Source organism: Drosophila innubila, assembly GCF_004354385.1.
Source record: "Drosophila innubila isolate TH190305 chromosome 2R unlocalized genomic scaffold, UK_Dinn_1.0 1_C_2R, whole genome shotgun sequence".
Taxonomy (NCBI): Eukaryota; Metazoa; Arthropoda; class Insecta; order Diptera; family Drosophilidae; genus Drosophila; species Drosophila innubila.
Window position 1 is genome coordinate 21,488,466 of NW_022995374.1, and position 15,224 is coordinate 21,503,689.

The 15,224-nt window shown below is 41.3% G+C and overlaps 4 protein-coding genes across 4 annotated transcripts; 1 reads left to right on the forward strand and 3 right to left on the reverse strand.

The window, feature by feature from the left end:
- Positions 1 to 21: 21 nt before the first annotated feature.
- On the reverse strand, positions 22 to 9,350 carry LOC117785860. Its single transcript, XM_034624118.1, has 4 exons — positions 9,212 to 9,350; positions 1,065 to 1,240; positions 332 to 1,011; positions 22 to 272 (listed from the first exon to the last, which is right to left on the reverse strand). Exons 2-4 carry the CDS (start codon positions 1,228 to 1,230, stop codon positions 72 to 74), a joined length of 1,047 nt encoding a protein of 348 aa, XP_034480009.1. The 5' UTR covers positions 1,231 to 1,240; positions 9,212 to 9,350; the 3' UTR covers positions 22 to 71.
- Positions 6,888 to 11,982, forward strand: LOC117785859. Its single transcript, XM_034624117.1, has 3 exons — positions 6,888 to 7,453; positions 10,286 to 10,436; positions 10,499 to 11,982. Exons 1-3 carry the CDS (start codon positions 7,267 to 7,269, stop codon positions 11,916 to 11,918), a joined length of 1,758 nt encoding a protein of 585 aa, XP_034480008.1. The 5' UTR covers positions 6,888 to 7,266; the 3' UTR covers positions 11,919 to 11,982.
- A 28-nt stretch (positions 11,983 to 12,010) lies between these two features.
- On the reverse strand, positions 12,011 to 12,883 carry LOC117785864 (translocon-associated protein subunit delta). The gene is made up of 2 exons (XM_034624122.1): positions 12,526 to 12,883; positions 12,011 to 12,460 (listed from the first exon to the last, which is right to left on the reverse strand). Exons 1-2 carry the CDS (start codon positions 12,763 to 12,765, stop codon positions 12,200 to 12,202), a joined length of 501 nt encoding a protein of 166 aa, XP_034480013.1. The 5' UTR covers positions 12,766 to 12,883; the 3' UTR covers positions 12,011 to 12,199.
- Positions 12,884 to 13,382: 499 nt separating this feature from the next.
- Positions 13,383 to 14,642, reverse strand: LOC117784067 (serine protease grass-like). Its single transcript, XM_034621670.1, has 5 exons — positions 14,581 to 14,642; positions 14,324 to 14,519; positions 14,217 to 14,259; positions 13,958 to 14,151; positions 13,383 to 13,890 (listed from the first exon to the last, which is right to left on the reverse strand). Exons 1-5 carry the CDS (start codon positions 14,632 to 14,634, stop codon positions 13,481 to 13,483), a joined length of 897 nt encoding a protein of 298 aa, XP_034477561.1. The 5' UTR covers positions 14,635 to 14,642; the 3' UTR covers positions 13,383 to 13,480.
- Between the last annotated feature and the right edge of the window lie 582 nt (positions 14,643 to 15,224).

The window sequence follows — 15,224 nt, forward strand, 5'->3', positions numbered from 1 at the left end:
TAAAAAATGAAAGAATATAAGTAAAAAGTTGATATATATGTATTTTACATATGGGAATTACTTAAAAAAATCTATTGAAAGTGTCCTTGACACCGTTCAAAGCTGAGGGATGACTGATGCGGATACGACTTTAGAGTGTTGTAGGCAGAGCAGAGGACGTCGGTATAACGCGACATCTCCGCTGGCTTCAAGTCGCCGAGCAGATTCATTCGAGAGTCCCAGACGTGCGACAGATGACCGTCGATAAATGCATCGCACAGGTCCGAGAGCAACTGTAGGCAAAGAAATAAGTATGAGTATAAGAAATAAGGAGTTTGGGTAGAATATATACCATTAGAAAAGCATCGCTGACGAACATATTGGAGATAGTGGAGTGACCAATTCGTCGGGCCATCCAAATGGCCACGGTGACCATATGGTAGCAGCGTAACTTGGGAAGATCTTTGGAATTGCGAAGAGCCTGCAAAAGTCGGAGGGCATCTCTCATCGTTTGACCGCAGCGACTAACATGCTGTAGTTCACCCTGGGAATTGCTTAGCATGAAAGTAAAGTTGGGCGTGTTGCCGGGTCCGGCCCTTTGCTTTGGAATTGCATGCCAGGTGTTGGCATTGTGTGAATTCCGTACAATCTTTACGGCCGGCACAAAGTCTATGGAAAAAGAGCGAGACGGCGACTTGGCATAGATGGTGTAAGTAATTCCACGCCAGATATATCTTAGCGTATAACGCTCGTAGCCAGTATCGAATATATTTCCATAGTTTTTCAATGCAGCCCTGAAAGTGCTATCCAACCAGCTCTTAAGACTGGATTGACTCATTAATTTTTGAACTTTGCTAGTCAATGTATTGGTCACCATAGTATCAAAGCAAGCGTTTGAGAAATCCAAATACATGAAACCGGGACGATCCTTCAAGTCCACTTGCTTTATGCGATTGTGGGCCGGAAAACGCAATTCCATCAGCACATCGAACTCATCGTCATTATAGAGACGTACATTATGAGCAGCACTTCCTGTAAAATTATTAGTTTAACTTAATGAAACATCAATCTTTAACGTGACTTACCGAAGAGTATATCGTTTTGGCATATATACCGAAAGTAAGAGTCCTCCATGCGCATTATGTCTAGCACATAATCCTTGACATCTACAAAGTCGCTATTATCAACGGGATCATTTGGACAGCAAATATCAGACGCAATATCTTGTAGATAATACTCGAAATTCGACATTTTGAACTGACTGAAATATATAATTTGTAGATTCGATATTTTAGTCAACAAATATTTAAAAGTGAATATTGTATACGTTGAAATGTATGTAACATAGAGAAGAAGCCATCTACGACCCTATAAAGTATATAACACATCCCTCAATAAGTCCCAGGGCTAACTAAAAAAACAGCAACTTTTATACAAAATTCAATATTATTCATCAATGTTATATTTTGCTCTCTTTACTATCTCTTTACTATGGAATTGTACCTTTTTTTTAGGGTAATTTTGACCTATTTTAGGCAAACGCGGCAGCCATATTGAGAACAGCTTTGTGCTAAGTGTGTGGCTGTTTTAATTTTTAGAGCAATACAAGCTCCAAATAGAATGGAAAAGGTATTCCTATGGTCGGGGTGTCGACTATAGCCTTTCCCGCTGGTTATAAATAAAAATACAACTTAAGAAATTATTAAGTGCCTTCTACAGGGATATTAGGCAAACAATTTTATTTCTTTCTTATGGCATTAATTGTTAGTACAAAAAAAAACAAAAAAGATGCAATTTAAATATATTGATTTCAATGGAAATATATAAATTGTGCCGAACCCTATAACTTTACTTATTTTAATGAAAACGTAATTTTCTTTTAGTTATTTAGTTAGGCATGTAGTTCCCAAATAGTTAAAGAGCCGAAGGTTCTATTTAATATCACTTTCTTTATAAAAGACTTCCAAAATTACTGCTACTTTGCAGTTGAGAGTGCTCGCTGAGATAAATCCTGCATTTATGTATATAATCTAAAACGACACTTGAAATAATAGAATCTAAGGTAGAACGATCAAATCGGATAGACTTAAAGCCGTCTAGAATCTATAGTATCTTGTTATCATTTCTAATATGAGTTGTCTACATGAGTACTCTGGACTGAATAAAATATTATTTTATATTATAACCTTTTCTGATATCTGATAAATTATTTTTATATTTAACTTTAATTTTTTGACTATTTGAAATATACATAAATATGTATGCAGGTATGTGTGTACCTAGAGGAATGTACATTATGAGCGCAGCGATAACTGCAGCAAATTGAAGAACGCTGCTGACCAGCAATGGGACATGTTGGGGCCGCTTTGCCTCACACACATGCATACTTACGCACGACTGTACATACACACACACACACACACACACATGCATGCATGCATGTATATATGCATATATACTCATTGTACATAGGTATACACGCAAAGCAGTCCCGGACATCGTTTATCGATTTGCGGAAAGCAACAACAAGAACGACAGCAGCAGCAGCAGCAACAACAATAACAACAAAAGCTCAATATAAGCAGCGGCGGTGACTGCGACGGCGACAGCAACTTCGTCGCTCTTTGTAGGCCGCGCCGCTTCAATATGATAGCAAAACCCCAAACAGCAGCAGCAGCAGCAGCAGCAGAAACAACAACAACAGCATTGCACACATACACACACAAGCACACATACATGCTTCTACACAGCCATGCACATACACACAAACACAAATACACATACATAGTCATGCCCCCGGCTTCACGCCGCCGCACGCAAACGCCCCACGCCTCCTATACAGTTGTGCCCCACACCTCCTCCGCTTTCGCCTCATCCCACCCCATTTGCCATCCGCCTTCCCGTCCGTTCGCTTTGCCATTTGGCGCTTGTGCTTGCTGTGGGTAGGGGGACTGGGGAGGGGGGGCAGAATAGGAGGATAGCTGTAGAGAGGGGGAGCGAGATAGAACGCACGTTGCCGTCCCTGGGCTGGCTGCCGGGCTTTTGATGGCAATGACGACGACGATGACGACGACGATGATGATGATGATGATAATGATGATGACGACGATGGGAACTGGTGACTTGGCATGGGGTGGAGGCAGCAAGGACGCGGGCAGGCGGGAGGTGACTTGCTGGATGGTTACGGGCGCTGAGACGAGCTTGAGGATGAGAATGAGGATGAAGAGGATGAAGAGGACGATGGCGATATGCGGCAATCATTCGCTGTAGGAGCTGGCAAAAGGAAGGTGCTTGTTGGCTGCCGCTGCCATTGACGTTGTTGCTGTTACTGTTGTTGTTTTTCTGTTGTTGTTGTTGTTGTTGTTGTTGTCGTTGCCGTCGCTGACTGAAGCACGGGGCATAGAGAAAAGCGAAAAAATACATATAATAAAAGCAACAAAAACGCGCACAAGCTGAAGAGATACAAGCATACACACACATATACATTAGTATATATATACATATATATGTATGTTTATACATACACTCAACAAAATAATCAAGATTTCGGTACTTAAACTGGAGATATTCAAGTACAATCGATCTCAAAAGTTAACTGACTGACTTTGGAATTTCCAAAACTGAGTACAAAAATCTTTTTTCAATTTCGAGATTGACACTTTTAAGGATACTCTAAGTACGTTTTGGAACTAACTCAATTCTGTAAAGATCGAAACATACTAGTTTAAGTACACACAAATCTTAAACTAATCCCAAAACGTTTGTGTTTTTAGTATACAAAATAACACAGGTCTTTTGCAGACCTATTACCATTGGATAGGCGGAAAAAGCGGACGATAAACACTTACAAACACTTATTCAGTTATCTATATTGTTATAAAATTTTATTTTAATTCAAAACATATACCCTTTATTTAAAAAAAAAAAAAATTACAAATTACAAAGCAGCTTCATTTTTAAGTTCATTCTAATCTCTAAACTAACTTTTTTAGCTAATTTAATTTAAGAACTCTGTTGTTTCCGGAGGTATCTCAACCAAAATCTCAGATTTTATATTAGACTCGACTTGTATATTCAGAATAAATGTAATTTAAAGCTGTATAATATAGCAGGCAGTCAGAATTTTCCATTTAAGATCGATGGATACTTAATTTAAGAATTTTAATACGCAGCAATCTTAAAAATTGAAGAATAAAGCGGTATAAATTCAAGTAAGGATGTAGCTTATTTTAGGATGACATATATTTTTTTTGAGTGTATATGAAACGACGACGTTGCCTTCTACGTGTTAGTTTGGAGCACGCTAGTCCGCCACACTCACACACGCATACACACACAGAGAGAAACTAACACACGCACATTGCAAAAGCAGCAGGAGCTGTGCGGGCGGGACGCAATGATTGGGGAAGGGAACTGGTCGTAGGTTCGCTACAGTCACAAGCCCGCGACGGCGACGGCGACGGCGACGGCTACAGCAGCTGAGTGGGCCAAGTGTGTGGCGCTGGCTGAGACGACAACGGCATAGGCAACGGCGACAGCAACGGCAACAAAACAACTTGAGAAAAGGAAAAGAGTCGCAGCAAAAGAGATGATGGTGCAAACACGGGGGGAGGGAGGTGGAGGGCTGATGCTGTTGGAAAGGGAGGGCAACTCTGGCAATGCGGCACAAAATTCTACAACGTTGCTGCCTTGAATCGATGGAAACAATTTGGGATGCTGCTGAGGCAGCGACAGCGACGATGACGACGACGACAGCGGCGGGCGAACGCTCGTTCGGTTCGTTCATTCGCTCGGGACGTAACCAAAGCAGCTTATGAAGAGACACGAAATGGGGAGGAAGGCAACAACATAAAATGCGAATCAGCTCAGCGACGGCGGCCCCAACAACAACAATAACAACAATAACAGCGGCAGAAAACAATAAAGAAGAGCAGAAGAGTAGAAGAGGCAAACGGCAGCAAAACTTATTTAACAGCGACAACAACAACAGCAACCACAACAAAAGTTGCCGTCTTGCAAAAACAGAGAGGAAGAACGACAAAGAGAGAGCGCATATTGAAGAGAGAGGGCGGTGGCCGCAGAAACTGATAAGAGCAGCGACAGCGATTGAACTTCACAACAATAAGAACAACAACAACAATAAGAAAAAGAACAACAACATATAGCATATAGAAATCGGAAGCAGTGCAGTCGGGCAGTCATCGTTTTCGTTGCGTCGATCATTTCAAGCGTCGGACTTTAAAATTGGAATTCGTAACAAAAAGTAAATGTACATACATACATATGTACATATTTAACTGTACATAAATACATATGCTAAGTAATGACCTTGAACTTCAGTTTCCGTAATTGCAATGCCACTCGTATTCGCACTCGCATTCGCCCTGAATGAATGAAGGTGCAACAGTTTTGCAGCTTGCAATCATACATACATATGTACATACATACCCTACATACACTTGCAAACTACATAAACTTACATATACATGCATACAAATGCATGTAAATATAAGCTGTTTTTAAGCCTGCCGCTGTCGCTGTCTGCTGCGGGTGGGCAGCGTTGTTGTCGATTGCGGGTTGAAGGCGAAGAGCACGGAGAACAGCTTACACTCACACTTACACTCAGATTGAGAGTGAACTAAAAATATGTGAGCTTTTGGAAAAGCTTTTAAAATTGACATACCAAAAAGGAGTATTAAATTGACAGCGTTGACAGCTTTTGATGATCACTAAATTAATTTATAAGGATGCAATATGTAATTTTCAGGATATGTTAGTGACTGATTAAACAGCCAACAAACTTAGTCAAGAATTAAGAAATGTGCAATAATAGAGGAGCAGCAGATCTGTTGGTATCTAAGCAAAAATAATATGGCACAGACTCCCTAAATAGGACCCCAAATACCTCACAATGAATATACTCTTGGTATACGCATTTTGTACAGTATAGAGGGGTAGAGTGGGGTGTGGTTTCAGTGTATGAGTTTCATCAGTTCACACACACACACACACACACACACACATACACACAAACAACAAAAACATACTAAAACGGCAACAGCAACAACTACAACAATAACAACCAACTCATGCTTTTGCCTTGTGGGTCGGCGACAGCAACGGACGAACGTAGTCATGAAATTGAGTTTGCTGTTGTTTTTGTTGCTGTTCTTTTTACTTTTGTTGTTGTTGTAGTTGCTGTTGTTATTTCTGCTGTTGCTGTTGTTATTTCTGCTTCTGCTGCCGTTTGGCTCCACACAGCAGCAGCGGGCAGGCGTCGCATGTGGGCGGTTAACAGAAACGAAACGTTGGAGCGGCGCTGTGACGGCGGCAATGGCGTCGCAACCGTTGCGCGTATATTGCGAGCGCCAAACTGCGCTGTCGCTATGTATGTATGTATGTACTCTGTCTCTGTGTGCGTAAATCTATGTATGTGAGTGTGAGTGCCTTTGTGTGAGTGTGAGTGTGTGCATGTCATGGGGCTCACTGCCTGCCGCCGTTGCTGCTGCTGTTGAACGCCAACGACGACAATAATAACAACAACAACAGCCACGACGATGACGACGACGACGACGATGATGATGATGAGGTTTGCTGCTTCTTGTTCTTCTTTACACGTCCTCCAACGACGGTTCGCCTCACTGTCGCTTCGTTCGTACGCTGGCGCGTTGCTGTTATTGCTGCCTTCGTCGTCGTCGTCGTTGTTGTTGTTGTTGTTGTAGCTGTTGTTGTTATTGCTATTGCCCTGCCTGCTTGCCTGCCTGCCTGGCTGCTGCTGTTGTCGCGTTTGCTGGCGCCGCTGCCAGCTGCGGTCTCTGCTGCTGCTGCTGCCGCCGCCGCTGCTGTCGCTGTTAGGTTGTGTGCATGCAGCTCATGTGCGCTCTCCTCATTCAAGTGTCCAACTTTTGTCGAGGCGGTCATACAAAACGGCAGTCGCTTGCTTATTCGGTCGGTCGTTCGTTCGTTCTCTCTCCTCTCTCCTCGTACTGTTCACAGTTTGCTCATTGTCTGTACGTTTTGCCTGTGTTCTTTACCGTTCGTTCGGTGAAGTGGGGAACTGGGCAAGTGCTGAAGGAGGAAAAGGGAAGGCAGAGGCAGAGACAGAGACAGGCACACTGGTCGTGGTCGTGGTTTTTGCCGTCAACGGTCAATAACGCGCCCACACGCCTATAAAAAGATTTCTGTTCGTGTCGCTTTCGAGCGTGCGTGCGTGAGTGAGAGAGTAAGTGAACTTACTTTGGGTGAAAACTGCGAAAAAGCTTTTGAAAAACCGTTAAAGCATTCAGCATGAAGGAAATGAAAGTGGCGCGAGTGATTAGTGAATCCTCGACTACATCCGATAACACATCCGACTTTATCGATATTGTCAAGAAGTACGATGTTGTCTACAACAATCACAATCCCGATTACAAGAATGTTGAGGTGAAGATGAAGGTCTGGACCCAAATATCGGACGAGATTGGACTATCTGTGGGTAAGCATCGAAATAGAAACAAAGAAAGAAAGAAGAGAAACCTACTGACATTTCTATGAAAAAGGAAGTGGAGGTAACAGAGGAGCAGCAATGGCCGCCTGTTTGCTCAAATTCAATTACTACGTGCACGGGAAACATGCACATAAGCACATACATACATACATATGTACGTACATAACATGTACATAAACATCCATGCATACATACATACATACTGTTGTATATACTGCGAAACTCACACTCAGCCAGCGGCGCGCGTCGTCCGTCGCACAGCAAGCCAAAGCGGACAAATGCTCTGCCATCGTCGCAGCGACGACGAACCGCTGGCCGTTTTATTTTATATACATGTGTATGTATGTGTGTACGTGCATGAGTGTGAGCGCGCCTACAGTTGACTGGGTGCGGGGGCGAGAGCGCGGTGCGGATGACATGGCGCTGTGCAGAACGCGGTCGCGGTCGGCGAATTGCAGTGAGAGACAAAACAAAAAAAAAACAGAAACTGAAAAACCTGCCGTAGCACACCGATGCTTACATACACTGTTACACTTATGCTTAAAACTCTTCATACGTCTAATTAGGGATAACACTATTGTTAGTAATACTATGAAAAATATATCCATCCAAAAATTATTATTATATATGCATATCTAATTAAAACTTGCTACATATATGAACCAGTGTTACCAAGCAGGTGTTAAAGTTGTAATGTTTTGAGTCAGAGTATAATAAAAACACGAACACGCAGAAAAAGCAAACAAAAACACAAGAGCGAAATTGATACAAACTGCGCGCTCTGCGTTGTTGTTATTGTTGTCAGCAGTGCGATGCTGAGAGAGAATTTTGCAGGCGCGTACTTTTACGTATATATATACTATGTATATGTATGTATGTAAGCTCTATTTGTGTGTACGGATTTGAAGCATACAACAGGATAAGGTAAACATTGCACAAGAGAACGTCTGATGCGAATGACTTACCCGTTTTATTTATTTTCCTTCAGGTGTCTTATTGAATAAAAATGCAATCTTCAATAAACGTTTCCCTTGATAATTCACGATTCGCATTTCCTATAACTGCACAAACTATGGCACCCTGTTGCTTCTGCGCATCACTCACCCTCTCTCTTTCTTTCTACCTACACACATACAAACGTACATGTCTCTCACAAACTTTGCCTTCTCTCAATTTGTCGGCATAAAAACAAATGCCGAGGAAAAATGTTTTGCCATTTTGTTGTTGTTATTGATAGCGGACAGGTTGGAGCTGTTTGTGTTTCACTTTTATAAAGATTCACGAAACATTTATAACTGTTTTGATCTTATCAATGGTATTACAATTCCTTAAAGGTTATATTACTGCGTTTATGTGTAAATATATGTATGTATATTGATGTGTGTGTATGAATGAAAAGGAGATTGATAGCTGAAATTGCGTTTTATTTTTTGGTCGATGGCGAGATATATCTAATGCCGAATCGTGTATAAAAGAGAACTAAACATAATTACGACCTACAAACATTTAGTCCAGCAGGGTTGTGATTAATTAACTAATTTAACTAAATCCAGCAACTGTTTTCAAAAACTAAAACGAATACATATTTTATTTTGCAAATTAAAAACTTTTTTTTGGTCACCTATTTTTTTTTTCTACTTTATTACAGTTAATATGGTTGCACCATTGACTGTATAAAACTAGTTTCTTAAAATAAAAAACATTTTCGTAGGCATTTTGATTTATCAAAAAAGTTACTTGACTTACTGTGAAAATAGATGAAATTCTCATGTAATTTCCTTTTGTTTACTTGAATTCACACATTAAATATCCTTCAATGTGAGCACTCGAAATACGTCCGCCACGATCAACAAAAGGCGACAAACTAAAGCCAAACAGAGCTGAAGAATCGTTGAGGAAAAGATCGGTTGAAAACGCAATAGGAACATGGACTGGGATTGGGAAAGGGATAGGGAAAAAAGTTGAAGAGAAGTCGCCATTAGAGATGAGTGCAAGCCAAATCTAATAAGAATTTTAATTGGACTGTAAAATTTACACTGAAAGTGAAGTGATCAATTTGGATATATATCTTTGCTAAAATATTCTAGTTCAATTTTGTTATTTATATAATTTTTTTATATATTATATATTTGTTATTTATATTTATATATTATATATAAAAACTTATGTACGATATATATCCATAAGTTTAACTATGTACAAAAGCACTATTGAAGTCACAGTTGGTTTATGGCGAGTAACAATCACAGTGAAAGTCAAATTGCTCATCTCTATCGCAAAGTGACAAACAAAACGGTTTTTGTGTTTCTCCAGAAATACAATCCGCATTAATGGGAGTATACATTTACATATGTATGTATGTATGTGTGTGGGTAAAGTGCTTATGCTGAGCGATCGCCTTTAAGCAGCGTCATCAAATTTCCTTGACTAAAACTGTCGCTTATAAGTATAGAGCTGTAAATTCTCAAACATAAATATTGTATAAGCATGCAATATTTATAATACATTTATGTTTATTTTTTTTTTAATAGTATTTTACCCTATTCCTTCACTGAAAGTATGCAATTTAAATTGTTTATCTTTTACACAAAAGTATGCATACATTCATATTGGTTTTATTTTATTTTATTTTTTTGTATATTTGTAAGTACAGTTATCGCTCAATAAGAACTTGACAAGTATCAAAATTGTTAAGATGCAGCAATTTGTTGATGACAGTGTGTTTTTTTTTTGGTATGGTTTTAATAATAATTTGTGGTCTATTTATAAGGGCAAATTTATTATGATAATATTAACAAACTACTAAATATTATTTTGCAGAAGCTTCAAAGCGAAAATGGAAGAATCTCCGCGACAGTTACACAAAATATTTGCGCTCCTTTCGTGTGGGCACCAAGACTTCCAAGAAATATCAATATTGGGCGCACGCAGATCACATGGAGTTTCTGAAGCCATTCCAGGGACCTGGCAGGTCTTTATAATTTTTTATAAACATTTAAAATTTAAATAATAAATAATGTCTTGTAATCACAGGAATTCGGCGAATGGAAATGGCAAATCGAACGATGAGGACGATACCGAATGCGACTTTGGCTATCAGGTTCTGGCCAAGGCAGCCAGCAATGGAGGCGAGGATGACCTGAAGATTACCATAGCAACGGCTGCGGCGACGGCAACGGCATCCACGTCAGCGTTGAGCACACAGACTGTCAACAGCTATACGACTCCTATATTGACGCCTAGTGTGGCTGCCACGCCCCCCAATCTGATCTCGCCGGGCAGCACAGTTGGTGCTCCGCTCCAGAGTCACAATAGTAACAGTAACGGGAGCAACTGTGCCGCTGTGGCGCCTCTGACCTTCAACGCCATGTCTCCGCCAGCGAGCAGCAGCAACTCCAACAGCGGAATTCTTTCCCTGCCCGCCTTGCCGCTCACCGCTGCTGGCAAGGCTTCAGCTTCGGCAGCAGCTTCCGCTGCAGCGGCAGCCAGTGCAAATGCCGCTGCTCTGGCCACACTGGCCAGTCTGCCCATGGGCATAAGCGGTTTACCCGCGGCGGCTGCTGCTCAAATGTTCCCGCTGGCCACACTGAAGGCAGCTGCAGCTGCTGCCGGATTACCGCTGCCAACGACGCCGTCGCTGACGCCCAACTGCAGCACGTCCAGCAATGTGGGTTGTCTGATCATCGAGCCGCATCTGTTTGCCGCTGCGGACAACTTCAAGAAGGAGCTAAGCGCGGCTGCAGCAGCTGGTGCGCCTCTGGGACTATTCCAAAACCTGGCCAACAGAGCGCACTGTCTCAATGGCAACGGGGCGACCATTGGCATGGGAAATCCAACGCCTCCTCCGCCACCGCCACCCAGCTCAAAGGTTCGTCGGGTGCAACCTTCGCCGCAGACAGCTGCCATCAATCTGAGTTGCTCAGCGTCAACTACCGCCTCCTCCTGCTCTCAGCCCTCTCCCGCCAAGACGCGCAAGATGAGCGACCCGCGATTCCCAAGCGACTGGGATGTGTCCGCCGTGCTGCAGGCCAACCGGGAACTGGACGCCAATACCTTGTTCTTTCTTAGCTTGGCGCGACAGGTGCGTGCCATGCCCATGAAGTTCCAGTCGCTGGCCAAGATGCGTTGCATGCGCATCGTCAGTGACATTGAGCTAGAGCTGGAGAACTTTGACTGCAATGGAGTGGTGCCGCCCGAGGAGTCCGGCAGCACGGCCAATCTCAAGTACTGCACGGACACGCCGCCACCGCCGACCCAGGATGGATCAGCGTTAATATCAGCTGGTTCCATGGCACCCGAGGGATCCACTGAGCACTTTGTCTATGTGATGTCGCCATCCCGTGTGGAGAGCATGATTGATATATCCTCCGACGAGGAGAGTAATATGAATGGCGGATTAAGTGCAGCTGCTTCCGCTTCCATTTCCAGTGCAGTGACGGGAGCAGTGCATTGAGTGCATCATCTCTCTCTCCCTCTCTTGGCTTATTAGATACTTATATTAATTTTAATATTATAATTATATTAGTTGCATTAAAATGCATTGTGTCGTGTAACTTTCTGATGGAATTTGACTTTTATTTACACGATTCTCGCACATGATAAAAATGTGACAAAATCTCTGGAAAATTATGAGTGTATTCAGTATGTATGTGTGAATCGCTAGTAATGTCATTGATTTGTTTCTACATGGTATGGTGAATGAATTTCATTCAAAAAGTGGATCTCAGAATGATCCTAGGACTGCACCTTGCTCTTGGTGGTGAAGGCGAAATAGGCGACGCCGCCAACGAGGAAGGCAGCCAGAAGCTCGGCCTTGATCCATGGTCCCTTGTAGGCACCCTTTGTGGGCACAGTGATGTCCAGCAGTGACTTGACCGACGACACCTTATCGCCATCGCGTTGCGCCTTGCGCACATTGGCATAGCCATCCTCGTCGAAGAGACGCACCTGCACATTGCCGCTGCTGCCCTGCTTAATGTCCTCAACCCAGCTCACCTGCGGGAAGGATGAAACAACAATGAAATTCATATCTAAAAATTAATAGATAATCAAACACTCACCTGGTACTTGCTGTCGCCAACCTTGGCAACGGGAACAACCTTGCCGCATGGGAACTCTGCAAAGAGACTGGGCTGGGCGGAGTTGCTGCACTGCAACGTGAATTCGGCAACATGAGCGAGCTGGGTGAGAATTGTGGCATCCTGTGTACTGAAGGCATTCAACGTCGCCTTGCAGCTTCCATAGGCGCCCGTTGCACACACAACGGCAACAAGGCAGAGCGCAAACATTTGGCGATACATGATGTGTTTATTTTGTATTTTTAATAGAAAATAATTAAAGTAACTTATGCAGCGACGCAAACCGATCGGCGACTATCAACTTTCTTTCTCTTTCAACGCCACGACAGCAAACGTCACTTGACAGCCGACAGCAAACGAAACGTCAGCAGCGAAGTAGAGCTGTGTCGTTCAAATGAACGGGTCATTTAAATAAACGAGTGAACTTATTCAGTCATTTATGAACTAAATTGTTTATTTATATTTAATCTGTTCGTAGACATTAGCCTTTACACAAGCAAAATTAATATAATATACATGACATAAAAAGATTACCTTCATTTAATCCAATCTTGTATTAAGACTTTTCAACAAATTAAATAATATATTGCTACTGTTTTGCTCGTTTAAATCATATGTTCATATAATGAACGAATTTAATTCCTGATTGCAGCTCATTTAGTTCAGTGCTTCAAAACCAAATATAGATTATCGATATGTTGCCAATCAGTGTTATTTCTTTTGTGCAAACAGACAAAAGCTGCCTACTATGTTGGAGATTTACAATAAAGTATCGATAAAAATTCAAATTGGTCAACCATTATTAACTAAAAAAAATAAAAATGGTGATGAAAATAACATTTAAAACACTTTAAAATTTAAATTTAATTTGTGCGCAAATAAAGAACAACATCAAGATAAAATACATTTGTTTAAAAATTACAGGTTTCTGTGAAAGTTACGAGCTCGTACCCAGAATGTTGGTTATCCAGGGCATAAAACTGCTGACTTTTGTGTAGACACCTGGATATCCGTTGCCACAGCTAATTGCACCATAACTTACAATGCCAAATTGTACGAAGCGTTGCTTAGTTAAATATTCAGCCGGATATAATAATGGTCCGCCGGAATCGCCTCTGCAGGAATCGCTGACGAGATCGCCAACACATAGTTGGGTTTCTATTATTTCTCTGACGAAATACCGGGAGCAGGCTTGGCGATTCCGCATCTGAATCATTGTCTCCATAAGTACATCCGACGCAGTTCCATTTTCAGTAATTCCCCAACCGGTAACAATAAAATTCTCTTGTGAATCAGTTTGTTGCTGAAGTTCTTCATTAATTGGCAAACAGATGGGCTTAATGTGCTCTATAAGATTAAGTCGCGTTATTATTGTTTCTTCCATTTCGTAAGAATAATAATATAATATACTTACGTTTGTATTCCACAGCTCTGGCTAATTTAATAAGAGCTATATCATTGTGGCCAGTAAATCGGGAGTAATCCTCGTGCAAGAAGATTCTCTCGACGTTGATATCTTCAACAGGTGGTGAACATTTGATTATGCTTCCTGTACTCTTGCAGTCTGAATCCGTTGATATTTTATGCTCACCCAAACGAACTGATACTCTATAAATTTCCATTTAATATTTACAGTTTACCTTAATAACCTCTAAACATCGATCTAAACTTACAGTTGATATCGTGATAAGCAGTGGGCAGCGGTGAGTATGAAACCTGTGAATATTATTGAATTTGAATTATTTATGATCATTTTAATGAACTTTCCATCTGTTCTTACGTTCCGAAATAAGTGTTCCTCCGCAAGCAAATTTCTCCTCTGTATCGCTGCGTAAGAGAAGCAGGGCCATCCAAGGTCGTGATCCAAGTTTAACCTCGTGACCATTAATAACTTTTATCCTCGTAAATATGCCGCACGTTTGTTGCTCCAAGATCCGCAAACCATTCTGATTAAGCTGTTGACCAATTCCAAGACCCTATGGAATCATCACAGGTATTACTTGAGTATACAAATCATTTTTCAACTGAGATACAAACCGATTGGCAACAGTAAATCATGCAGAAAAGTAAAAAACTGGAACCTAGGAGCATCTTTTCCGTCGTATACTCCGAAACCAACTGTTAGGTATTTCCTACTGGATTCTTCTACAGGCACAATCGGAGCTTATCACAAGTGTAGGTCAAATATATGAACAAAAGCTACATATATTATAGAATATATAATCATAGATCAGTGTTTACAATGTTTATTTAATACGATTGATAAGAAACAATTAAATTATTATTTAAGACGAAAAAGTCTTCCGTAGTCTATAGGGTAATTACTATTTTACTGATTAACAATGTATTATTCGAAATTAAATAAAAATACAATAGCAATCGGTCAGGGAAAAATACTGTATTTATTTTAATACTATAAAAGAGATCATTGTGTTCAGATTTTAATAGGATGCAAGGGTATCTATTAGTCGCACAATCGCAGTGGCTGCAATTGGAGTCGTTAATTGAAATAGTTTTGGATATCGGCTAGGCAAATGTGGTGCCTGTTGGTACCGCTTTGTATTTTGACACCGCCTGACAAATATGAATTTATTTGGCGCTTTTTTGTTTGCTTAGCATATTTCTATTATAATTGTTACAGAGATTGCGAAAAGCCGAAAATGAATTGTCATGCCAAATCG